The 27015-nt window shown below is 42.9% G+C and overlaps 1 protein-coding gene across 1 annotated transcript in view; it reads right to left on the bottom strand.

Annotated features, from left to right (window-relative positions):
• LOC135546018 (GPI ethanolamine phosphate transferase 2-like) overlaps positions 1–27015 on the bottom strand; it is a 130333-nt gene that overhangs the window by 34458 nt on the left and 68860 nt on the right. Inside the window, exons 9-10 of the mRNA XM_064974075.1 lie at positions 11530–11966; positions 5605–5796 (exon numbers count right to left, since the gene is read on the bottom strand). Coding sequence (XP_064830147.1) covers positions 5605–5796; positions 11530–11966 — 629 coding nt within the window. The remainder of the gene's footprint in view (positions 1–5604; positions 5797–11529; positions 11967–27015) is intronic.

Consider the following 27015-nt stretch of genomic DNA (forward strand, 5'->3'; position numbering starts at 1 on the left):
GATCTTCAAGCCGATTTAAGTCAAAACTGCACTTAGCCCACTCAGGAACATTCACTGTCTTCTTGGTAAGTAACTCCAGCATAGATTTGGCCTTAATATTCCCATGTCTGGTGGAAAGCAAACTGAACCAGGTATTTTCTCCAGGAATTTGCCTGTGGTTTGCGCCATTCAGTCTTTTTTTTATCTTGAAAAACTCTTCAGTACATAATGATTACAAGCATACCAATAACATGATGCAGCCACCAATATGCTTGAAAATATGGAGAGTGGTACTCAGTAATGGGTTGTATTGGATTTGCCCCAAACATAACACTTTGTATTAATTAAGGACAAAGTTAACTGCTTTGCCACATTTTTTTGCAGTATTACTTTAGTGCAAACAGGATGTATGTTTTGGAATATATTTTTTTCTGTACAGGTGTCCTTTTCACTCTGTCAATTAGGTTAGTATTGTGGAGAAACTACAATGTTGTTGAGCCATATTCAGTTCTCCTATCACAGCCATTCAAATCTGTAACGGCTTTAAAGTCACCATTGGCCTCATGGGGAAATCCCTGATTCATTTCCGGAAATTGAGTTAGGAATGACGTAAGTGTTTTAATGCTTATTGACTCAAGACATTTTCATTTTTCATTAATTGAATTGAATTTAAAAATCCACTTTGACATTATGGGGGATGGGGTATTGTGTGTAGATCAGTGACACAACATCTCAATGTAATCCATTTAAAAATGTTAAATACTTTCTGAAGGCACTGTGTATAACATGAACATTCTGAACTAATTCTATGATTGTGACAGAGGGAAGCTTAGAACAGGAGATCACATCAGCTATAGGCTGAATGTGTGTATGAACAATGAGAGCTTCATTCTTATCCAGGCATGTCTTTGAAGACAGAGACTGAGCATTACTTTGAACCCCTCGCCCATGACACCTGAAATCCCCGCATGTGTGTATTTGTGTGTGTGTGTGTGTGTAATGTGCAATGTGCATGCGTGTGTGTACTCAGAGATTCCGATGAGAGTCAGAAATAATATGCATCTTCATGAGGGATCTGCATACTTAAATGTTCCCAAATGAAGTGTCAGCACAACTAACATTTAAAAAGGACAATAAATAAAGGGACTGTTTTTGGGCAGGTGTAAAGCACTGCAGGAACCAATTGAGATACTATGTGCAGTTATTTTCTAGTACAAACTGTGCTTTGACAGAACACACAACAGAACTTTGAAGATATTTCAGCAATTTTTGACACCTCAATTGACGTGGTGTGTCAGTTCTATGTGCTCTGGAGTAGAGTTAGCGGTAACTCTTCGGCTTCGAAGCAAGTGTCCCTATACTTAAAAAGGTCCAAACAATAACCTTTATAGATCATTGAAACGTTTATAGCTACTCAGCCACCCTCTGAACACAAGGTGGTTTCTCTAGGATAATGAGAAACATGACATTGCTTAAGTATCGCTCAATCTTTACCTTTCCTCACAGGAAGGGGATTATAAAAGATGGGATATCAAACAAAATCCCCAGAACAATGGAAATGAATTACAGCTGGGAGCTAAGTGATGTTCAGGAGAACATTTGCATTGCTATGGCATCTCAGGGACTAGTAACGTAACTACGCAATAATGATATTTGGAACAACGTAAGTATCCTCTACATTTTTGCCAGCATTGTGTCAACTCTGGTGCCTCACGTCATTTTTAAAGGGACTTTTTTCTCCAGTCCCATATCTTATCATGAGTAACATTTAACAGTAGAAAATACGATGTCGCTTTGACTACAATACAGATTTTGACTACACTATTTCTCTAAAAAAAGTAGAATCTGAGGAGTTGTTTTGTTTCAGATCCCAGGTGCAACATCCACTGCTGTTGTGCCATAGAGCAAGGCACTTAACCCCAAAACACAGGGGTGTTGAAACTCGGGAACACCCAATGCTGCTCTCATGATTGGACTATGTTTGTGTGTTGTCTGGGGGAGTTGGGAGTAGAACCTCAAACTACACATTTCTGATATAATATATAAACTATTATAGTACTATTCTATTCAGTATGGTGCTGTAACACAAACGCTTCAATGCCCTTCACAGCAACTCAGGTGTGTTCAGATAACACAGAAGCCTCCCAGGGTTGCTGGGAGATGTACTTCATCTCAGAGACAACACCGGCCCTTAAGCCACATTAACTGCACTGGGCTGAGATATGATTCCACGTTGTCATTTAACAAGAGGATGGGTCATATCAGTTGGGCAGATAAAGGCTGGTCACAAAGACTGGAGTACTCCACCCCCCAAAGACATTCAATACTGTACGCCACAAATTACATTCGCATTGAGAGCCAATCATATGTGTTCTGTGACACCTGACGTAGCCCCCCAAAAAACAACAATTTTGATTACATTTAGGATTAGCTGAATTAGTGAGAATGAGTAGCATGGCTTTCTCACCTTAGTCGATGTGTGGGAACGTGCACCGGTATTTTCCTACTAGCACTGACTTTGCTAATATCTACATTCTTGAGGAAAAATGAATTTACTACGACTGTGATATGTAGTTGTCTCACCTAGCTATCTTAAGATATACGCACTAGTTGCAAGGAGCTCTGGGTACAAGCGTTGGATAAATAACTAAAATGTAAATGTAAAAATGTGGTACAACATACACAGACTAGTTTTAATACTGGCCTATCGACGCTATAATGATGTGAGGTAAAATGTTATACAATATAAAACTACATGGGAAAACCAAAAATGAACAACAAGCAGTATGAACAACAGCAAAATCACAGGTGATTAAAAAAAAGAAAAAAATTGTGACTATTACAAAGAAGCTTGATGATTCAAAGTGCCTCTTAAACCACATTACTTCCCAGAATGGCTTTCCTTATGCCGGAGGTACATGACAATTCCGCTTTTTCAAAATGACAAAAACGGTCTGATTGATGACCCCATCTGCTAGGGGGTATCACTCGACAGCCTCTTCAGGGCCATATCAATCATGGCCACTCATCTGGCCGAGGACGGGCGGCACGACAGCAAAACGCGAGACAGCAGGAGACCCAGAAATTCCAAGGCCCCTTTTCCCTCCATTTTCTGTTGACTCTACAATGCTCTTTTGGAGGCATTTGATGGAGCATTTCCTCACGTTGTAGCGGTATTTATTAGAGAGGGGTAAAGAAAGATTTTGTTCGGGCGCCAGGAAGGTATTAACCATGCCGAAAGGAAAAGAGTAGAATAGAGAGAGTACCACTACCAGACCCACACACATCAGCAGAAGAGACTGCCTAGAGTGTAGCCTGTTTACCAGATAGCCAGTGGAGGGAAAAGAGAATACACACCATATAAACCCCACATCACAGCACAGGGGTAACCCCACCAATAATACCTCATACAATAATACTAATACTAATAATGGCAGAGCAATTAAACAGCAACTTGATACAAGAACGAACCCAGTCATCAACAGAGGATTTACAATAATCTGTATTATTTTCTAGTGGATGAGTGCAGAGGGTATGAATGTGGGGGGTGATCCTCGTCATAAAAAAGGCCTTAAAAATATCCACAGTCTTCTCGGCCAGATGTCATTAGTACACCTCACCTCAATACAGTTCACATAACAATACACAACTTGCAAGCAACCTCCCTTTTAACTAAAATGTCCATCAAAATACTTCTGGCAGGGCAATAATAGTCTAGCTCTAATGAACTTCAATGGGAAGTGCATTTGAAAAATAGAGAGTCTGTTGCAGGGTAAAGCACTGGAACGAGAGGGAAGAGAAAGTGAGAGAAAAAGAGAAATCTTAGCTGTGGTCTTCAGGCCTGCAGGTGTACGGTCTGACTGTCCGATGGTTTGTTGGTTTGTATGTTAAAGCTTCGCTACTAATCCATGCGATCCATAACGGGCGCGGTCCCAAACACGTACAACCACGATCTAAAGCGATCACACCGATGATTGAGTTAAATACCTTATAAACTACAAAACGCTGAAAACAAACAAAACTTCTGCAGCACAGCACACACAATCAAACTGTCGCGCCAGCCAAGAGCCCCTCCCCAAAGAGCTGAATGAGCTCTTTTTATTTCCTCCTTCCTTACTGCTCATGCGCTCTTAAAGTGGCAGTGCACGGTGAACGCTCCGTGCAGATTTCGCCACAACGTGAAACAGATGAAAGAATAGAAGAAAGGAGGGAGAAATAGAGGAAAAATGTGGGCACTCAATCCTCCCAGCTCCTTACAGCAAACACCAGAAAATGTCCCAGGGTATTCTGTATGATTTTAAAGCTAAGGACAGGAGAAGGAAGATTAAGTTATTGTTGGGAGAGAAGACTTTTATTTTTATTTTACCTTTAACTAGGCAAGATCAGTTGAGAACAAATTCTTATTTTCAATTACGACCTAGGAACAGTGGGTTAGCTGCCTGTTCAGGGCAGAACGACAGATTTGTACCTTGTCAGCTCAGGGGTTTGAACTTGCAACCTTCCGGTTACTAGTCCAATGCTCTAACCACTAGACTACCCTGCCGCCCCAAGACTACTGCATAGAGAGCTATACCAAGAATTGTTACCTCATAAAAAAAATGAAATCTCAATTTGCCCATTTTGCTGTCAGTCAAGCTCAACTGCCTTACGAAGCACACACAACAAGATGCAGCCTGAACTATCATAGCGAGTCAGTGTGGAAGACCCTCTTTCAGCAATGTGGGCCAGTGTGATGAGGCACAAAGGATGAAGGGGTCTCATGCTACCAGATTAGCCTGGCTGTGAGTGATTGAGCTGGGGCCGTTGCTGTTGTGGACTCAACTTAATGGGAATGCCAGGAGGTTGCCACGGCGCAAGCATAAACAACTTCCTGTGGTGATTAATGACTGGGCGACTTTGCATGGTGGCGTTGTCAATTATAGGGCAGGATAACTGGGCAGTAGCACCTGCGTACTCATTGTGTTCTTGCAGTGGGGGTGAAGATGGGCTGCAGCTGGCTGGTGGGCTGGTGAGAGGCAGGGAGGGAGTAAGGCAGGCAGGGAGGGAGGGAGTAAGGCAGGCAGGCAGGGAGTAAGGCAGGCAGGTAGGGAGGGAGGGAGGGAGGGAGTAAGGCAGGCAGGCAGGGAGGGAGGGAGTAAGGCAGGCAGGCAGGGAGTAAGGCAGGCAGGCAGGCAAGTAGGGAGGCATTGATCCGAGTGATTAGAAATCAAAAGCACAGAGGTAAACAAAGTGATCGTTATCTTTTCCTAGTTTTTCTTCCTCTATGTATTGCTGTGTATTTTATCCCAATGTAGGCCTTAAAGATGCAGTCTGGGATCTTAACAAATTTTTAACATATTGTACGAATTGGAATTCGTATTTTTAATTTTTTTTTTTTACAAATTTGGAGGTCAGGACGAAACACATCATACAAAATGGATGACATAGTACACAATTTTCGGTGACCCGTTTTGGCTCATGACAAAAGCGTTCATTAACTAGTGTGATGTGATCACCTATCAAAAGGCTCAACAAACACAAATGCAATACAGCATTTCTTCAGATTTGATGCAAAACCGCAATTGCATTAAAGGGCGATTGGGAAAGAGTAATCACTTGCCACATAATAGTCGGCGAAAAACTTACTTGGACATGTTTCCACCGGAATGTTGCCATGGTAACACAACGTTGCCCACAGCCGCCCGGTAGCTGTAGACACCCAGAAGGCCGAGGGCCAGGGCAATCTTGGAGACCCAGGAACATCGCCGCTGGACCAGGAAGTAGATAAGAGCCAATGACATGGCGGCCAACAAGGACAGCACCGTCTTGTGTTCTGAGCTGTAGAGACAGAACAGATGAACATTTAAACCACTGTAAAACTGCACTAATTACAGAGTAATTCGTTTTTGAACAATATTGCAGTTTAGTGCAGCAATATTGCAGTTTAGGGCTGTAATATTGAAAGCATTAAGCTATTTGTTGCAGAGCTCAGAGGCATTTTGCGTTGGTAAAATGTTGCCCTTATCTTTCCATAGGAGGTTATTTCCTTGGACTCACACCTCAGTCATACATTGAAAGACAGGCGGGAGTTACTGACTAAGAATAGCACATTCACTGTACTCAGGTCCCACTGTTCTCTACATAGGAAGGGCTAGTGGAAATTAGATTGGAAAAGTCTGTAATGATGTTGGCTACAGCAGCGGATGTAAAGCTGTTTCGGCAACATTTTCTTGTCTAAACACACCCATTCAATGTTAGTAGGGACAGGGCAATTAATCCTAAACGAGTTGAGAATGGGAAAAAAATGGGAAAATCTTAGGCAAGCAATAGAGTAAGAAGGTGTGCGGTACAATAGCTCGAAGGGACCTTCCTTCTTTGTCTCCTTTCCTCCACATCATCTACTCTGATGTGAAAGGACTGGACTGGTGATATATATATATTTTTTTACATGTACCCTTCTTTTGCATTCATAACACTGCAGTTGAAAGAGAGGAGACAAGGAAGAGGAGACCACGTTCAACTTTTTAGATGTAGCCCAGCTACGCCAGAGGAACAGCATGGCCCTGGTATCGGGGCAGGGGGTTGGGTCAGGGAAGGGGAACAGGCGGACACCTTGGGGGAACATGAAGGAGGAACGATGCCCGAGCTCATTACCCAGTGTACCCATTCGCATAGAACAGGGGGAATATGGGAAAAGGGGCAGCGCCAGACAGGGTAAAGGCCAGCTAATGACGGCGAGAAGGAAATTCTAATTCCACAATACGCTGACCCTGGTGCCCCCCAGCGCAAGGCATTCGTCTTGTTACATGTGTCACCGCGAGAATGCTAATGGAACAGAGAAACCTCGGGTTCAACAATGAGAACAGCGGGTTCACTGACGGTTCCTCAAACTTTCTGCCAGACTGGAATGTTTTGTTTTTTTGTACATCTCTCAGAGAATCCGAGTGTGCGATGCTTCACGGATAACAATCTTATTCTGGCTCTGATTCGGAGGCAATTAGGGTTTGTTATCTTGGCCCTAAAATCCCTCTGAAGCTAGGATAGCAGAGACCCTGCCCATCTTCCCGAAAACATCTAAAACCCAACCTTTTCAACGAGTATCTTAAACCCTACCTCTTCAAAGAGCTATCTTAAGATGAATGCACTAACTGTGGATAAAAGCGTCTGCTAAATGACTAAAATGTAAATGGAAAATGTAAGAATTACAGGGAAGTCAGAGAGAGGCTTTTAACACACAATGGAAAGGAACAGACTAATGCTACCTGCAGAGACAGCCAAAGATATGATTCATTAGCTTCTACGGGAGTGACTCCATTTTTATTTATATCCTTGCTGTGAGGAAACTAGCCACCATTATGGTGCTGTAGAGACAATACGGTAAGTTAACAGACAACAGGCTCTAACAGATAACACTCAATGCGCTTTCTCTTGGTCTATACAATGAATCTTATTTCATTCATTAGCCTAAATCCTTTGCCAAGGTATAGTACCGTAGGTTCACCAAGTTTTCTGTATGTTCAGAATCTCACTCACTTTGAAGTAAGACTATTGAATGACAACGTTTTATTGAAACATGGTGACAATTTAGTTAAGAGGCCATGCGGGCAATGCATTATAATATGGTCAAGACTTGTCATGAGCATGTCATGTCTGAGCACTTCATGCCTTCCTTAGGAAAACCTCTGAGTCTTTATACGCCATGTTGAGTCTGCTAAAATGAATAGGAGCCCTGAGGTAGATTGGATTTCACATTTGTCCATATATTGTAGAGTCTACTTTGCCTAGGCAACGCTACAAAGAAGCTTGGTAAGAAAAATGACATATTGCAAGTTTTCTGGCCTGTGGGGAACTTCACTGGTCGTATCTTTTTAAGACTTAACCTCTGAGTGCTCTAACTGTTATGATGCTGCAAAATGGCTAAAAAGAGCAAATCATTCAATTCTATTATGTGAAGAGTCATTCCAGGGATGACCATATACTTCAAATGAACTTTCCCTGGGTGTTTACATCCAAGTCACATAATCCTGTGGGGAAGAAAAAAAGAAAATCGCAGTTTTTTGCACATTTTTCTTTCCATAGGCTTCCTTCCTCTCGCATCCAACCAAGCAACTAACTGAGACTTGATTCACTGTGCTGGCTAGAGCACATATCTAATGGGGTGGAATGGGCCCTGGTTTAGACTGGGAGACAAGCCCGGACTAGCCATCTGTCTGTGTGGCAGTTCTGCAGCCTTGAGGGAGCTCTCCAAGGACGAATAATGACTATGTACACAATACATGGGCAGACAATGAAGCACGTTGACCCGATTTGTGAGGGAGTGAGTACGGTGCAGCTAAGCAAACCAGGTGAAAGACTAGATTGGAAAACCAGCGTATGAAAGTTTCAAGTTTCAATGTCACATGCACAAGTAGAGTGAAATGCCTTTCTTGCTAGCTCAAAATCCCACAATGCAATAACCAATGACAATATAATACTATGAAAAAACAGAAATAAGAAGAACACAACAAGTAAGTAAGCATACTATATACAGGGTCAGTTCCAATACCATATTTACGAAGTGCAGGGATACTGGAGTGATAGAGGTAGATATGTATAGGGGTAAGGTGACTAGGCAACAGGATATAAGATAAACAGAGTAGCAGCAGGTTGTATGTGAGTGGCTGTGCGTGTGTGTAGAGTCAGTATAAATGTACATGCATATTATGTGTGAGTAAGCAGATGATGGTGGGTGGGGGGTGTGTGTGTGTGTGTGTGTGTGTGTGTGTGTGTGTGTGTGTGTGTGTGTGTGGCCCAGTGAGTGTGCATAGAAAATGTGCAAAAATAACAATAAAAGGTCAATAAAGATACAAGGTTTACTCAGATCGTCCGTGTAGCTATTTTGTTAGCTATTTATCAGTCTTATTGCTTGGGGATAGAAGCTGTTCAAGAGCCTGTTGATGCCATACTTATGCACCGGTACCGATTCCTGTGCGGAAGCAGAGAGAATAGTCTATTGCTTGGGTGGTTGCAGTCATTAATAATTTCTCTGGGCCTTCCGACAACACTGCCTGATATATACTGAATTTAAAAAATGTATGCAACATGCAACAATTTCAAAGATTTGAAATAATATAAAGAAATCAGTCAATTGAAATTAATTTATTAGACCCTAATCTATGGATTTCAAATGACAGGGCAGGGGTGCAACCATGGGCCTTAGAGGGCATTGGCCCACCCACTGGGGAGCCAGGCCCAGACAATCAGAATTAGTTTTTCCCACAAAAGGGCTTTATTACAGACAGAAATACTGCTCTCAGCCCCTTCAGACAATCCAGCAGGTGAAGAAGCCGGATGTGGGGATCCTGAGCTGGTGTGGTTACACGTGGTCTGTGGTTGTAGGGCCGGTTGTATGTAGTGCCAAAATCTCTAAAACAACATTGGATGTGGCTTATGGTAGAGAAATCAGCATTAAATTCTCTGGACACAGCTCTAGTGGACATTCCTGCAGTCAGCATGCCAATTGCACGCTCCCTTAAAACTTGAAACATCTGTGGCATTGTGTTATGTGACAGAACTGCACAGTATAAAGTGCCATTTTGTTGTCCCAAGCACAAGGTGCACCTGTGTAATGATTATACTGTTTAATTAGCTTCTGGATATGCCACAGCTGTCAGGTGGATGAATTATCTTGGCAAAGGAGAAATGCTCACTAACAGGGATGTCAACACATTTGTGCACACAACTGAAGAGAAATACGATTATTGTACATATGGAAAATGTCTGGAGTTTTGTATTTCAAGTCATGAAACATGGGACCAACGAGGTTGTAGAGGTTGTTGTTCTAGCACCACACTGCCAGGTCACTGACATCCTCCCTGTAGGCCGACTCATCTTCGCCAGTGATCAGGCCTACCACCGTCATGTTGTCAGCAAACTTGATGATGGTCCTGGAGTCGTGCGTGGCTACGCAGTTGTGGGTGAACAAGGAATAGAGGAGGGGACTAAGCACACACCCCTGTGGGGCCCCTGTGTTGAGGGATAGCGTGGCGGAGGAAGTCCAGGATCCAGTTGCAGAGGGAGGTGTTCAGAGCACCAAGCTTGGTGACGAGCTTGGAGAGGACAATGTTGTTGAACGCTGAGCTGTAATCAATGAACAGCATTTTCACATAGGTATTCCTCTTATCTAAGTGGGTGAGGGTAGTGTTGAAAGCAATTCAGTTTGCGTCATCTATGGACCTGTTGGGGCAGTATGCAAACGAGTGGGTTTAGGGTGTCTGGGATGATGGAGCTAATGTGTTGCCATAACCAGCCTCTCAGAGCACTTCATGATTACAGATGTGAGTGCTACAGGGCGGTAGTCATTGTGGCATGAAGCTTTAGAGTTCTTGGGGACAGGAATGATAGTGGTCTTCTTAAAACATGTGTGGATTATAGACTGGGACAAGGTGAGTACCCTAATATGCCTGCCACCTGTTCTGCCCATGCTCTGAGACTGCTCCCTGGATTACTGTCGGTCCCGCACCCTTGCAGGTGTTGACCCGATTAAAGATGTTTCTCACGTCGGCCTTGGAGAGCGAGATCACCCAATTCTCTGGGTCAGTGACGGCCATCCCACCCGGCACGACGTTGCTGTTTTCAAAGCTGGTCATTTTGCTCATTTGATGACTCTGCAGAGGTCATAGCGGTAGTTGTTGTACTTTTTGTACTACCATAACTCTAACAGGAAGGAGGGAAAATCATGTTGGAAACGAGGATGAGCTCAGAAACTGAAGTCTCTTGGACAGGCTAAGACTTGAGACCATGCGGGTTGAGACCTATGGAACAGTATTACCATGAGCTATATGTATTCCTTTCATACAACATAGTCATAACTGACTGGGAAGACAGCCTTAGTACTGCCTGTGAGTCAGCCCTCTAGAACTGTAATCTTCACAAGCTAATAAGGCACTCCTGTGTTGTGTGAATGGAAAGGGGAATACCTAGTCAGTTGTCCAACTGAACAGCATGAACTGAAATGTGTCTTCTGCATTTAATCCAACCCCTCTGAATCAGAGAGGTGCGGGGGGGCAGCCATAATCAACACCCACGTCTTCGGCGCCCCGGGGAACAGTGGGTTAACGGTCTTGCTCAGGGGCAGAACGACAGATTTTTACTCAGAAGTAGAGTTGCACTTCAGTGACGGTGCGTCGTGAAAGCCGTTGAAAGCTGGAAACCGGGCCCAGATCTGAGTGTATGATAGGGGTATGAATAAAAGATGGAGGAACTGTTATACTCAAGCAGTAGACTTGTTCTACCGCTTCTCCATGAAAGCACTGCCGATGGCCTTCACAAAGCAGAAATATGCAAAATGTTGCTTTAATGAATTGGTCTATGTATCAAATAGTGGATCTGAACTGGCAAAAAGCAAGCTAACAAAAACACTGATATTTTCCAGAAGGCTGCTTCAAATTAAGAAAATGTAATATATTCAACTACCACTATATGGTAGTGTATGGCACTCCACTTATGCCAACATTTATCCTGTGTGAAGTAACACACAGCACAACAATAAATGGCAAGTATTCCGGTCTATTCAAACCTCAGCACACCCACCTGTTGAGCCAGTGTCCCAGGTCAGGCAGATGAACCCACTGCACCCCGGTCTGGTTGAGCGAGCGCAGCAGACGGCAACACGCCAGGGTAAGCAGCGGTGTTGCCAGGGCCAGCCACCTCTCTGAATCTGCGCCTGTCACCCCCAAATCGGTCAACGGTGAGGCCACCGCATACCCCTCTTTGGAAGGAGGGAGGCAGTCTTCGTCCTCCGAACACCCTATGACGCCAATGTTGGCACTGCGCTCCCGGAAGTACTTGCGACAGACGTCCTGGAAGACGACCAGACAGAGGGTGTTGAGCAGGAAGTACCAGACCTGGTGCTCCTCCTCCACGAAGCTGCTGGCTGACAGGCTAAGGGTGTGGCCAGCTGTGCCGGCCAGGAGCAGAATGTCAAGTTCCGACAGCAACCACCCACCACCGCTGGCACGGGATGGAGACTAGGGGAGAAGGAGACAAGGAGAAGATGTCATATTAGGCTCACAGGCCGCTACTGGAATATAAACAACTAATTACACATAAACACATTGGCCAAACCACAGCATAGAGTTGACTTCACATCAAAGCAATACAATTAATACAGAGTAACCTAAACTTACCAAAACGATCAAGATAAAGGCTGCAATTAAAATGACGGCCAACACTTTCTAGTTGAAGTCATTTTAACACAATAACATATCAGTGAGCACAGATGCCCCAACCTAGAAAGAGAAGGCTTTTTGATGGTGTTCCCAAGATCCTGACCTAAGCTGTTAGAAAGCAGAACAACAACAACAACAAAGAGAGAGTCTATTTCTATTCTAGGACCATGCGTGTGTTTGTGTGTTTTCACCCCACACTGAGTTGTAAAGTACTCCCCCTGGTCCTGTGAACTGGCGCTTGTTGTTGACTCAGTACTCAGGGGGAGCCTGACAGAGTGAGTAAGTGGACTACTCTGATCCCACTAAGTTAACACACTGTCACTGGGGACAGCAGCTAAAACACACAGGGACAGAGTGTGTGCAACGTGCTTCAGGGACAGAGTGTGTGTAACGTGCTTCAGGGACAGAGTGTGTGTAACGTGCTTCAGGGACAGAGTGTGTGCAACGTGCTTCAGGGACAGAGTGTGTGCAACGTGCTTCAGGGACAGAGTGTGTGCAACGTGCTTCAGGGACAGAGTGTGTGTAACGTGCTTCAGGGACAGAGTGTGTGCAACGTGCTTCAGGGACAGAGTGTGTGCAACGTGCTTCAGGGACAGAGTGTGTGTAACGTGCTTCAGGGCCACTCAAATCTATTGACCGACTATCGAAATCTATTGTAGTATTCATTTTCCTTCCCTCACACTCCCTCAAAATGGTACGAGTAAAGGAAACATCATGAAATGAATTATTACACAAACAAAAGAAGGTGAAGTGATCGCTTTCCATAAACACAGACCCCCCCGTAGCGTGTCACGGTAACACGCTGCTCCACAGAGAGGGGCTCGTCCTCGCCAAGTGCCGCTCACGCATCGGCGGGAGGGGCGCACCACGCCGCAAGCGCAGCAGAGGGGAAAACGGAATGCGTAAGCAGAACTCTGTTTGTGTAAACCAAAGTCGGGGGGGGGAAACACCCTTTCTTTGTTCATCATCCCTCTTTCCCCCTGTTGCTTCAAGGTCCCTGAGCTGAGGAACCGAGGGTACTTGAATCGCAACAGCATTTGCCTGGAATGGTCTCACATCTGCCAATTTATCAGATTTGTTGGGGTTACTGTCTGCTTATGGCTAACCAAAATGAGTGTCAAACCGTGGCTATATACAGTCAGGAACAACATTCGAATCAAATCACATTTTATTGGTCACATGCGACAAATACAACAGGTGTAGACTTACTAACAAGCCCATTGTCAACAATGCAGAGTAACAAAGACAAATACTTCCTAAGTACATAAAAGGTAATAGTAACACAAAATAACAATAACGAGGCTATATACAAGGTTTACAAGTACCGAGTCAATGTGCAGGGGTACCAGGTAGTTGAAGAAATTGAGGTAATACAGTATGTACGTGTAGGTAGGGGTAAAGTGACGAGACAATCAGGATAGATAATAAACAGAGTAGCAGCAGTGTTGGGAGTTGAGGTAATATGTACGTGTAGGTAGGGGTAAAGTGACTAGGCAATCAGGATAGATAATAAACAGAGTAGCAGCGTGGGTGAAGAGCGTCAAAGACTGAAAGTGTGTCTGTGTGTTAGTGTGTGGCATTAATAGGTGCGTGTGTGTGTGAGTCTATGTAGAGTGTTTTATTTGTGTTGGAGTATCAGTGTAGTATGTATGAGTGGGATAGGTGAAGTCTACTGAGTGTGCATAGAGCCGGTGCAAAAAAATATAAACAAATTCATTATTATAATAAAAGCGAGTCAATGTAAATAGTCCAGGGTCCAGTGGAAGAGGGAGGTGTTCAGTCCCAGTGTCCTTAGCTTAGCGATGAGCTTAGAGGGCACTGTGGTGTTGAACGCTGAGCTGTCGTCAATGAACAGCATTCTCACGTGTGTGTTCCTTTTTTATCCAGGTGGGAAAGGGCAGTGTGGAGTGCAAAAGAGATGGTGTCGTCGGTGGATCTGTTAGGGGCGGTATGCGAATTGGAGGGTGTCCAGAGTTTCTGGGATGATGGTGTTGATGTGAGCCATGACCAGCCTTTCAAAGCATTTGATGGCTACAGATGTGAGTGCTACGGGGCAGTAGTCATTTAGACAGGCTACCTTGTTTTTCTTGGGCACAGGGACTATGGTGGTTTGCTTGAAACATGTAGTTATTACAGGCTGTACTTATTAATGAAGCCAGTGACTGACGTGGTGAACTGCTCAATGCCATCGGATGAGTCCCGGAACATATACCAGTCTGTGCTAACAAAACAGTCCTGCAGCTTAGCATCTGCTTCATCGGACCACTTCCTGTTTGAGTCTTTGCTTGTAAGCAGGTATCAGGAAAGTAGAGTTCTGGTCAGATTTGCTAAATGAAGGCCGAGGGAGAGCTTTGTATGCCTTTTTTTTTGCACAGGTGACATGCTGGAAGAAATGGGGTAAAACAGACTCCAGTTTTTCTGCATTAAAATCACAGGCCACTAGGAGTGTCGCCTAAAGATGATCGTAGATGAGTATGAGTAGATTAGTATTTTCTTGTTTGCTTATGGTCTTGTAGAGCTCGTTGAGTGCAACCTTAGTGCCAGCATAGTTTTGTGGTGGTAAATAGACCGCTATGGAAAAATATGGTATAAAACTCATGGTAAATAATAGTCTACAGCTTATCATGAGGTAATCCATCTCAGGCGAGTTAGGAAATCTCTAAATAAGCTGAGGCTTCCTTAATATTAGAGATTGTTAACAACAGCTGGTGCGCAAAGAGACACACACCACCCCCACGATGTTACAGTGCCTTGCGAAAGTATTAGGCCCCCTTGAACTTTGCGACCTTTTGCCACATTTCAGCCTTCAAACATAAAGATATAAAACTGAATGTTTTTGTGAAGAATCAACAACAAGTGGGACACAATCATGAAGTGGAACGACATTTATTGGATATTTCAAACTTTTTTAACAAATCAAAAACTGAAAAATTGGGCGTGCAAAATTATTCAGCCCCTTTACTTTCAGTGCAGCAAACTCTCTCCAGAAGTTCAGTGAGGACCACTGAATGATCCAATGTTGACCTAAATGACTAATGATGATAAATACAATCCACCTGTGTGTAATCAAGTCTCCGTATAAATGCACCTGCACTGTGACAGTCTCAGAGGTCCGTTAAAAGCGCAGAGAGCATAATGAAGAACAAGGAACACACCAGGCAGGTCCGAGATACTGTTGTGAAGAAGTTTAAAGCCGGATTTGGATACAAAAACATTTCCCAAGCTTTAAACATCCCAAGGAGCACTGTGCAAGCGATAATATTGAAATGGAAGGAGTATCAGACCACTGCAAATCTACCAAGACCTGGCCGTCCCTCTAAACTCTCAGCTCATACAAGGAGAAGACTGATCAGAGATGCAGCCAAGAGGCCCATGATCACTCTGGATGAACTGCAGAGATCTACAGCTGAGGTGGGAGACTCTGTCCATAGGACAACAATCAGTCGTATATTGCACAAATCTGGCCTTTATGGAAGAGTGGCAAGAAGAAAGCCATTTCTTAAAGATATCCAAAAAAGTGTCGTGTAAAGTTTGCCACAAGCCATCTGGGAGACACACCAAACATGTGGAAGAAGGTGCTCTGGTCAGATGAAACCAAAATTGAACTTTTTGGCAACAATGCAAAACGTTATGTTTGGCGTAAAAGCAACACAGCTCATCACCCTGAACACACCATACCCACTGTCAAACATGGTGGTGGCAGCATCATGGTTTGGGCCTGCTTTTCTTCAGCAGGGACAGGGAAGATGGATGGAGCCAAATACAGGACCATTCTGGAAGAAAACCTGATGGAGTCTGCAAAAGACCTGAGACTGGGACGGAGATTTGTCTTCCAACAAGACAATGATCCAAAACATAAAGCAAAATCTACAATGGAATGGTTAAAAAAAACATATCCAGGTGTTAGAATGGCCAAGTCAAAGTCCAGACCTGAATCCAATCGAGAATCTGTGGAAAGAACTGAAAACTGCTGTTCACAAATGCTCTCCATCCAACCTCACTGAGCTCGAGCTGTTTTGCAAGGAGGAATGGGAGAAAAAAAAATTCAGTCTCTCGATGTGCAAAACTGATAGAGACATACCCCAAGCGACTTACAGCTGTAATCGCAGCAAAAGGTGGCGCTACAAAGTATTAACTTAAGGGGGCTGAATAATTTTGCACGCCCAATTTTTCAGTTTTTGATTTGTTAAAAAAGTTTGAAATATCCAATAAATGTCGTTCCACTTCATGATTGTGTCCCACTTGTTGTTGATTCTTCACAAAAAATACAGTTTTATATCTCTGAAATGTGGCAAAAGGTCGCAAAGTTCAAGGGGGCCGAATACTTTCGCAAGGCACTGTACCAGACACTGCCGTCCTTCCGTTGCATAGAAAACCCAGCTAACTGTATATTATCCATGTCCTTGTTCAGACATGACTCCGGGAAGAAAAGCATATTACCGTATTTCATGTTCCGTTGATAAGAAAATAAATACAATTATTGATAGTAGAGGGCAACCGGCATTGCTGATTAATTCGGGCCGATTTCAAGTTTTCATAACAATCGGTAATCACCATTTTTGGATGCCGATTATGGCCGATTACCTTGCAATCCACGAGGAGACTGAATGGCAGGCTGACCACCTGTTACTCGAGTGCAGCAAGGAGCCAAGGTAAGGTGGGCCGCCTGGCTCGTTGTGAACTGTGTGAAGACCATTTCTTCCTAACAAAGACCGTAATGAATTTGCCAGAATTTTACATAATTATGACATAACATTGAAGGTTGTGCAATGTAACAGCAATATTTAGACTTAGGGTTGACACCCGTTCGATAAAATACGGAACGGTTCCGTATTTCACTGAAAGGATAATCGTTTTGTTTTCGAAATTATAGTTTCCGGATTTTACCATATTAATGACATAAGGCTTGTGTTTCTGTGTGTTTATTATATTATAATTAAGTCTATGATTTGATATTTGATAGAGCAGTCTGACTGAGCAGTGTTAGGCAGCAGCAGGCTCGTAAGCATTCATTCAAACAGGACTTTCCTGCGTTTGCCAGCAGCTCTTCGCAATGCTTGAAGCACAGCATTGTTTATGACTTTAAGCCTATCAACTCCCGAGATGAGGCTGGCAATACTATAGTGCCTATAAGTACATCCAATAGTCAAAAGTATATGAAATACAAATGATAGAGAGAAATAGTCCTATAATAACTACAACCTAAAACTTCTTAACTGGAAATATTGAAGACTATAAAGGAACCACCAGCTTTCACATGTTCTCATGTTCTGAGCAAGGAACTTAAATGTTAGCTTTTTTACAGGTCACATATTGCACTTTTACCTTCTTCTCCAACATTGTTTTTGTATTATTTAAACCAAATTGAACATGTTTCATTATTTATTTAAGACTAAATTGATTTTATTTATGTATTATATTAAGTTAAAATAAAATTGTTAATTCAGTATTGTTGTAATTGTCATTATTACAAATACATATATAAAATACCTCACCTTAATTGTGGGATTGGAGAACACATTGGGAGGGATCTTAGACCGATCCTTCCAGAACCTTGATATTCTCTGTCTCTGCATATGAACGGACCTCTTCAATTCAAACCACAGGTTTTCAATGGGGTTCAAGTCTGGAGACGGACAATTCCCCCCCTGTCAATTAACCATTTCTTCACTTGCAGTCAAGTTCCAGCCTCCTGGCAGAGGCTTAAATGTTGTGGCACTGAGTAAAGTTCATTAGTCCGTTGACCTTAACAAGGGCCCCAAGGACCAGTGGAAGCAAAATAGCTCCATAACATCAAAGATTCACCATATTTTCAGTAGGTATGTGGTTATCTTTCTTTCAACACCAAACCCACCAATGGTGTGCACGGCAATAGCTCTAGATTCATGTCATTTAACCATAGCACCGGTTCTGATCCGATTGCCAATGCTGTTTAGCAAACGTCAGGACTTTGTTTGTTGACATGAAAAGATATCTCTTTTGCACACAAGCGGTGGGTTTGGCATCTAAAGAAAGAAGCAAATGAAAAAATAATCCCATACCTATTGTAAATATGGAGGAGGATCTTGGATGTTATTGGCTATTTCGCTTCCACTAGTCCTGGGACCATTGTTAAGGTCAATGGTGAATTTGACCCATACCAGGACATTTTAGCCCAAAACTTGGTTGCCTCTGCCAGGAGGCTAAATCTTGGCTGCAAGTGGATCTTACAACAAGAAAATAACCCGAAGCACACATCAAAATCCACAAAGAAAAGGTTAGTTGACCACAAAATAAGCATTTGGAAAGGCCATCTTAGTCGCCGCACTTGAAAATTGTGGTTTGAATTGAAGGAGTCAGTCCATAAGCGGAGACAAAAGATATCAAGGATCTGGAAAGATTCTGTAAGGAGGAATGCCTAAGATCTCTCCCAAAGTGTTCTCCAATCTCATAAAAACTTTTAGAAAAAGACTCAGTGCCGTTATCCTCGCAAGGTGAGGTATTGAAAGGTGTTGAAACAAGGGTGGCAATCATTTTGACCCATATCTTTTTGAGTAAAAATATTTACTTGTGAAACAAAATCTCTTTCTCTGAGCAATTGTATTAGTAAAAACTAATATAATTTCCCAAGATTTTTTAGAAAACAATATAGCTCAATATTTAAATTCTTTATTTTATACAGTATTTTTTGTTAATCTTTATGGGTGCCAATAATGTTGGACCTGACTGTATATGCTAATCCAATAGCAGACTGGCACACTGCTGGAGGTCTCGTCTGGTCGTAACGTGCGTTTAGCATCAACAGGGCAGTTTGTCACCCAAGTGTTTTCCTGCTTACCTAATGGCACCCTATCCCCAGGGCCCATAGGAAACTAAATAGGGAGTAGGGTGCCATTCAGGACATAGCCATTATAACTCTACTTTTTTTGCCAGACCGTCTGGGTTTGTCACACAAAAGGAACCCCACAAGGCTCCCTCCTCTCCCCCTTCGGTTTCTGAAGGCATGCTGACACAGACATAGAGCCAAAGTAAACCTGTCACGGTGCATCCAGTGGCGGGACCTTCACTTCAGTTCATCACAGACACATCTGGTCAATAATTGGAAGCGATGCGGTGTTTCCTGCCGTTGGCACCATGTCTAAAAGTTGTCCTGGAACATCAAACGAGCCAATGTAAATCATTGCCTGCTAATCCTTTTTTCAGAAGACATGGGTCCCTGTTATGTCTGGCAAAAACCAAACACTGCATTCCACAGTAAGAACCTCACACAAACGTTCAAGCATGGTGGTGGTAGTGTGATGATAAGGGGATGCTTTGCTGCCTCAGGACCTGGATGACTTTCCCTCATTGAAGGAACCAGTCAGGCCATTCATCTGTGAGCTGAAGCGTAGCTGGGTCATGCAGCAAGACAATGATCCAACAGACACAAGCAATTCTACATCAGAAAGACTCAAAAGCAACACACTTACAGTTCTGGAATGGCCTAGTCAAAGTCCAGACCTAAACCCGATTAAGTTGTTGTGGCAGGACCTGAAAAGAGCAGTTCATGCTCGAACACCCACTAAGTTAAATTGTACGCCATGCTGTGCACAGTCAAAGGAAAATGACACGCTTCCTAACTTGGTCAGCTACGTAATAAAATGAGTCTGTTTTCAACAAATCAACAGTTTTAGACAATTGTATTTTAACCAAGAAAGCTAAATAAATGTTCAATCAGTACTGAGTGAATGAGCAAAATAATTTCGGAATGAACGCTTCCAATCTGTCCATTTAAAAGGTCTGTCAAAATCAATGTTTTAAGAACAGGGTTCGTAGGGTTAACGTTTAGAGTTACCGCCTGTGGATCTGAAGACTGTGGGTTTGTCTGCCAGAGGAAACATTTTGACCCCTCCCACACACACTTATTTTCATTAATTAGGTGGCTCTTAAAAGAGCCTTTGGGTTCGTGGAGTGGCAGGCAAGTGGCAGTGAGTGTGGTGGTGTGTAATATTGCGTGTGCCTTGCTAGAATGGAGACCAGCTTTCAGATTCTAAAGGAACAGGTTGTTGCCCTCATTGATTGAGATGCATGCCATCTCTACGGTACTTCCCAAGGACACAGTGCTTTATGGCAGAGTAGTGGATTGTGGGCAAGCGCTTGTCACAGAGAAATAAATGCAAGCTGGCCCATGTGGAGCTGACAAATGACTTATGCCAATTCCAATGCACACATGGTCATTCGCACACTATCAATACTTAAAATGTATGTTCTGTTCCAAATCTGTGCATAGTCCCATCTGTTTTCATATTTATACTGTCAAATATAAATAAGGGAATGTGTGCTCTTTTACTGGAGTTGAACATTTGTAGTTAAAAGATTTAGAGGAGATTTGTAAATATGTATATCGTCATTCTTAAGAGTGTTTGGTACTTGTATTTTACAGGGGTTTCTCAGCATTGTTTGTATCTGGAGTTGCCAAAATGGTTCTTGACGATCCACAGGGCTATACATGTTTTATTTTCCTTCAAGTCCAGTGCTACCACACCTGATTCTACTACTCGGCTGCTCATCAAGACCTCAGCTGTTCATCACGACCATGAATAGTAGAATCAGGTGTGCTAGAACTGGGATTGAACAAAAGAAAAGCCTACATAAAACTGCAGCTTCTCAAGAGCAATTGTGGCCATCCCTGAATTGTATTTACAAAGTTGACTATATCTGACGAATGTACATTTGGTTGTAAATGCTATATTTAGTGATAATTCACTTCTGTTTCCAGGTAATGTAGGACTTTCTTCAGTAAACTGTTAGGAGAAATCAGGACATGTTCTCTCCAGGTAATGTAGGACTTTCTTCAGTAAACTGTTAGGTTCCAGGGGCTCGATTGTCTTAGGAGAAATCAGGACATGTTCTCCCCAGGTAATGTAGGTCTTTATTCACTAAACTGTTAGGTTCCAGGGGCTCGATTGTCTTAGGAGAAATCAGGACATGTTCTCCCCAGGTAATGTAGGACTTTATTCAGTAAACTGTTAGGTTCCAGGGGCTCGATTGTCTTAGGAGAAATCAGGACATGTTCTCCCCAGGTAATGTAGGACTTTATTCAGTAAACTGTTAGGTTCCAGGGGCTCGATTGTCTTAGGAGAAATCAGGACATGTTCTCCCAGGTAATGTAGGACTTTATTCAGTAAACTGTTAGGTTCCAGGGGCTCGATTGTCTCAGGAGAAATCAGGACATGTTCTCCCCAGGTAATGTAGGACTTTATTCAGTAAACTGTTAGGTTCCAGGGGCTCGATTGTCTTAGGAGAAATCAGGACATGTTCTCCCCAGGTAATGTAGGACTTTATTCAGTAAACTGTTAGGTTCCAGGGGCTCGATTGTCTTAGGAGAAATCAGGACATGTTCTCCCCAGGTAATGTAGGACTTTATTCAGTAAACGGTTAGGTTCCAGGGGCTCGATTGTCTCAGGAGAAATCAGGACATGTTCTCCCCCAGTTTACTCCAAATTGGCTTAAGCGAGTTTCTGTTTTTTTGCTTCCCTCTGGAAAATCAGCTGTTAATATTAAATAAATACTAACAACTACATTATCTCTGTTGACATTTGTTATTACTGTTTACTTTTAACTACATTTTATTGCTGTGTTATGCTGTATTATAATGTGGTATAATAATGTTGTGTAAAAACATGGGGGAAAAAATGTTTTAAGTGAGAAGTATGCATGGTCTGAAGCCAAAAAAGACAGGAAAATCACAATGCCTATTCCATCCATGCTCTACCAAGGTCTTCCAGCACACAGCTTTGGCCTACTACGCTTTGACCTAATAAAGTAGTTATAATGGTATTGTACTTCAAACTATGTGTAGGCAGGTTTCTTAGGATTCAAACCTTATCAAACAGCCTACTTCATACTCTTCAGAGGAATAATGTACTTTACAGTGTACAGCTATTACAATGTATACAGTACCAGTCAAACGTTTGGACACACCTACTCATTCAAGGGTTTTTCTTATTTTTTAAAAACTATTTTCGACAATGTAGAATAATAGTGAAGACATCAAAACTATGACATAACACATATGGAATTATGTAGTAACCAAAAAAGTGTAAACAAATAAAAAATATTTTAACACCCTTGGCATTCTCTCAACCAGCTTCATGAGGAATGCTTTTGCAACAGTCTTGAAGGAGTTCCCACATATGCCGAGCACTTGTTGGCTGTTTTTCCTTCACTCTGCGGTCCAACTCTTCTAACTCACCCCAAACCATCTCAATTGGTTTGAGGTCAGGTGATTATGGAGGCCAGGTCATCTGATGCAGCACTCCATCACTTCCTTCTTGGTCAAAAAGCCTTTACACAGCCTGGATGTGTGTTTTGGGTCATTGCCCTGCTGAAAAACAAATGATAGTCGCACGAAGCGAGCAGGTGTGTCAAAGGTTTGGACTACCTCATGAAGCTGGTTGAGAGAATGCCAAGAGTGTGCAAAACTGTCATCAAGGCAAAGGGTGGCTACCTTGAAGAATCTCAAATCTCAAATATATTTTTATTTGTTGAACTTTTTTGGTTATTACAACACAGTCCATTATTTTTAAATGGAAGAACTTTGGAACAACCAAGTCTCTTCCTGGAGCTGGCCGCCTGGCCAAACTGAGCAATTGGGGGAGAAGGGCCCTGGTAAGGGAGGTGACCAAGAACCAGATGGTCACTCTGACAGAGCTCCAGAGTTCCTCTGTGGAGATGGGAGAACCTTCCAGAAGGACAACCATCTCTGCAGCACTCTACCAATCAGGCCATTATGGTAGAGTGGCCAGATGAAAGAAACTCTAAAAGGCACACGACAGCCTGCTTGGAGTTTGTCAAAAGGCACCTAAAGGACTCTCAGACCATGGAGAAACAAGATTCTCTGGCGTGATGAAACCAAGATTGAATTCTTTGGCCTGAATTCCAAGCTTTACATCTGGATGAAACCTGGCACCATCCCTACTGTGAAGCATGGTGGTGGCAGCATCATACTGTGGGGATGTTTTTCGGCGGCAGGGACTGGGAGACTAGTCAGGATCGGGGGAAAGATGAACGGAGCAAAGTACAGAGTGATCCTTGATGAAAACCTGCTCCAGAGCACTCACGGCCTCAGACTGTGGTGACTGTTCACCTTCCAACAGGACAACAACCCTAAGCACACGGCCAAGACAATACAGCAGTAGCTTCGGTTCAAGTCTCTGAATGTTCTTGCGTGGCCCAGCCAGAGTCCGAACGAACATCTCTGGAGAGACCTGAAAATAGCTGTGCAGCGATGCTCCCCATTCAACCTGACAAGAGTTTGAGAGGATCTGTAGAGAACAATCTGAGAAACTCCTCCAAATACAGGTGTGCTGAGCATGTAGTGTCATACCCAAGATGACTCATGGCTGTAATCGCTGCGAAAGGTTTTTCAACAAAGTGCTGAGTAAAGGGTCTGATGGTATTTCCATTTTTAATGTTTAATACATTTGCAAAAATGTCTTAAACTTGTTTTTGCTTCAAAATTATAGGGTACTGTGAAAAAAAAATCAACATTTAATCAATTTTAGAATAATGATGTAACGTAATAAATTGTGGGGGAAAAAATCAAAGGGTCTGAATACTTTCCAAATGCACTGTATCTCCCTCTGTCTTTCTCTACGTTCTTCTCCTCTGTGTCAGCACTTTCTGTTAGTTCCCAGAAGAGAGAGAGAGAGAGAGAGAAGAGGCCACTTTTTCAAACATAATTAAGAAAGCTAAATGACACTGGTGACTTAGAAGTAGAAAGAAACAGTTTGTCTTTAAAACTTTTTCTGGAAAGGGTAATTCATTTTAATTATTCACCTCTCTTTATGTTGCATGCTTGAGGTGCCATTTTGAAACAATGCAAACATATTTGATCGTATGGTTTTAATCGTATGACTTGCAGGGACAGAAATAAGTAATTACAAAGAAAGGACAGCATAATTTCGAAGACCTTTTGTCTCAAACGGTGTATTTTTGATTAACATGCAATGCAATTATTTAACCTGTCTGCTCAATATATACAAAAACAAATGGAAATGGCATGGACAAAAATGTTGGGAAACCTTAACTTAATATTTTGTTGCACAACCTTTAGAGGCAATCACTGCAATCAAACGTTGTCTGTAGCTCTCAATGAGACTTCTGCACCTGTTAACAGGTAGTCTGGCCCACTCTTCCTGAGCAAACTGCTCCAGCTGTCTCAGGTTTGATGGGTGCCTTTTCCAGACTGCAACTTCCAGCTCTTTCCATAGATTTTCAATAGGATTCAGATCAGGACTCATAGAAGGCCACTTTGGAATAGTCCAATGTTTTGTTCTTATCCATTCTTGGTTGCTTGTAGCTGAGTGTTTTGGGTCATTATCCTGTTGGAGGACACATGACCTGCGACTGAGACAGAGCTTTCTGACACTGGGCAGTACGTTTCGCTCCAGAATGCCTTGACAGTCTTGAGATTTCATTGTGTCATGCACAGATTCGAGGCACCCTGTGCCAGTCGCAGCAAAGCAGCCCCAAAACAGAATCGAGCCTCCTCCATGTTTCACTGTAGGTATGGTGTTCTTTTCTTTGAAAGCTTAATTTCTTCGTCTGTGAATGTAGAGCTGATGTGACTTGCCAAAAAGCTCCAGTTTTGCCTCATCTGCCCAAAGGACATTCTCCCAGAAGGATTGTGGGTTTGTCAATATGCAGTCTAGCTTTTTAAGCTTTTTAAAAATGTTTTTCTTTCAAAAGTGGAGTCCTCCTGCGTCTTCTTCCTTGCAGCCCACTTTCGATCAAAGAAGCGACGAATGGTGCGATCAGAAACTGACATCAAATCAAATGTTATTAGTCACATGCGCCGAATACAACAGTGAAATGATTACTTACGAGGCCCTAACAAATAATGCAGTAAAAAAAAATACAGATAAGAATAAGAGATAAAAGTAACACGTAATTAAAGCGCAGCAGTGAAATAACAATAGCGAGACCATATACAGGGGGGGGGGGGGGTACCGATACAGAGTCAATGTACGGGGGGGGGGACTGGTTATTTGAGGTAGTATGTGCATGTAGGTAGAGTTATTAAAGTGACTATGCATAGATGACAACAGAAGGTAGTAGTGGTGTAAAGAGGGGGTGAAGGGGGCACTGCAAATAGTCTGGGCAGCCATTTGACTAGAAGTTCAGGAGTCTTATGGCTTAGGGGTTGAAGTCTGTTTAGAAGCCTCTTGCCGTGCGGTAGCAGAGAGAACAGTCTATGACTTGGGTGGCTGGAGTCTTTGACAATTTTTAGGGCCTTCCTCTGACACGCCTGGTATAGAGGTCCTGGATGGCAGAAAGCTTGGCCCCAGTGATGTAATGGGCCGTACGCACTAACCCTCTGTAGTGCCTTGCGGTCGGAGGCCGAGCAGTTGTCATACCAGGCAGTGATGCAACCAGTCACCTTCACCTTGGAGTTCAGCTTGTATCTCTTTGGCAGTTATCCTTGGTTCTTTATCTGTTCAATCTGGGGTCGATTTTCCTCCTGCAGCCGTGCCCAGGGTGGTTGGCTACAGTTCCATGGACCTTAAACTTCTTAATAAAATTTGCATCTGTTGTCACAGGAACATCAAGCTGCTTGGAGGTGGTATTGTAGCCTTGACCTTTACCATGCTTGTCTATCATTTTCTTTCTGATCTCCTCAGACAAATCTCTCCTTTGCTTTCTCTGGTCCATGTTCAGTGTGGTGCACACAATGATACCAAACAGCACAGTGACTACTTTACTCTGGTCCATGTTCAGTATGGTGCAACACAATGATACCAAACAGCACAGTGACTACTTTACTCTGGTCCATGTTCAGTATGGTGCACACAATGATACCAAACAACACAGTGACTACTTTACTCTGGTCAATGTTCAGCGTGGTGCACACAATGATACCAAACAGCACAGTGACTACTTTACTCTGGTCCATGTTCAGTGTGGTGCAACACAATGATACCAAACAGCACAGTGACTACTTTACTCTGGTCCATGTTCAGTATGGTGCAACACAATGATACCAAACAGCACAGTGACTACTTTACTCTGGTCCATGTTCAGTATGGTGCACACAATGATACCAAACAGCACAGTGACTACTTTACTCTGGTCCATGTTCAGTATGGTGCAACACAATGATACCAAACAGCACAGTGACTACTTTACTCTGGTCCATGTTCAGTATGGTGCAACACAATGATACCAAACAGCACAGTGACTACTTTACTCTGGTCCATGTTCAGTGTGGTGCACACAATGATACCATACAGCACAGTGAATACTTTACTCTGGTCCATTTTCAGTGTGGTGACCACAATGATACAAAACAGCACAGTGACTACTTTATTCTGGTCCATGTTCAGTGTGGTGACCACAATGATACCAAACAGCACAGTGAATACTTTACTCTGGTCCATGTTCAGTGTGGTGCACACAATGATACCAAACAGCACAGTGACTACTTTACTCTGGACCATGTTCAGTATGGTGCACACAATGATACCATACAGCACAGTGACTACTTTACTCTGGTCCATGTTCAGTGTGGTGACCACAATGATACCAAACAGCACAGTGAATACTTTACTCTGGTCCATGTTCAGTGTGGTGACCACAATGATACCAAACAGCACAGTGACTACTTTACTCTGGTCCATGTTCAGTGTGGTGACCACAATGATACCAAACAGCACAGTGAATACTTTACTCTGGTCCATGTTCAGTGTGGTGACCACAATGATACCAAACAGCACAGTGAATACTTTACTCCATTTAAATAGGCTGAATGACTGATTAGAAGATTGGAGACATGTGTGATACTAATTAAATTAGTTTGAAATATCACTATAATCAAATCATTTATTAT

This window comes from Oncorhynchus masou, chromosome 9, assembly GCF_036934945.1.
Source record: "Oncorhynchus masou masou isolate Uvic2021 chromosome 9, UVic_Omas_1.1, whole genome shotgun sequence".
NCBI classification, from domain to species: Eukaryota; Metazoa; Chordata; class Actinopteri; order Salmoniformes; family Salmonidae; genus Oncorhynchus; species Oncorhynchus masou.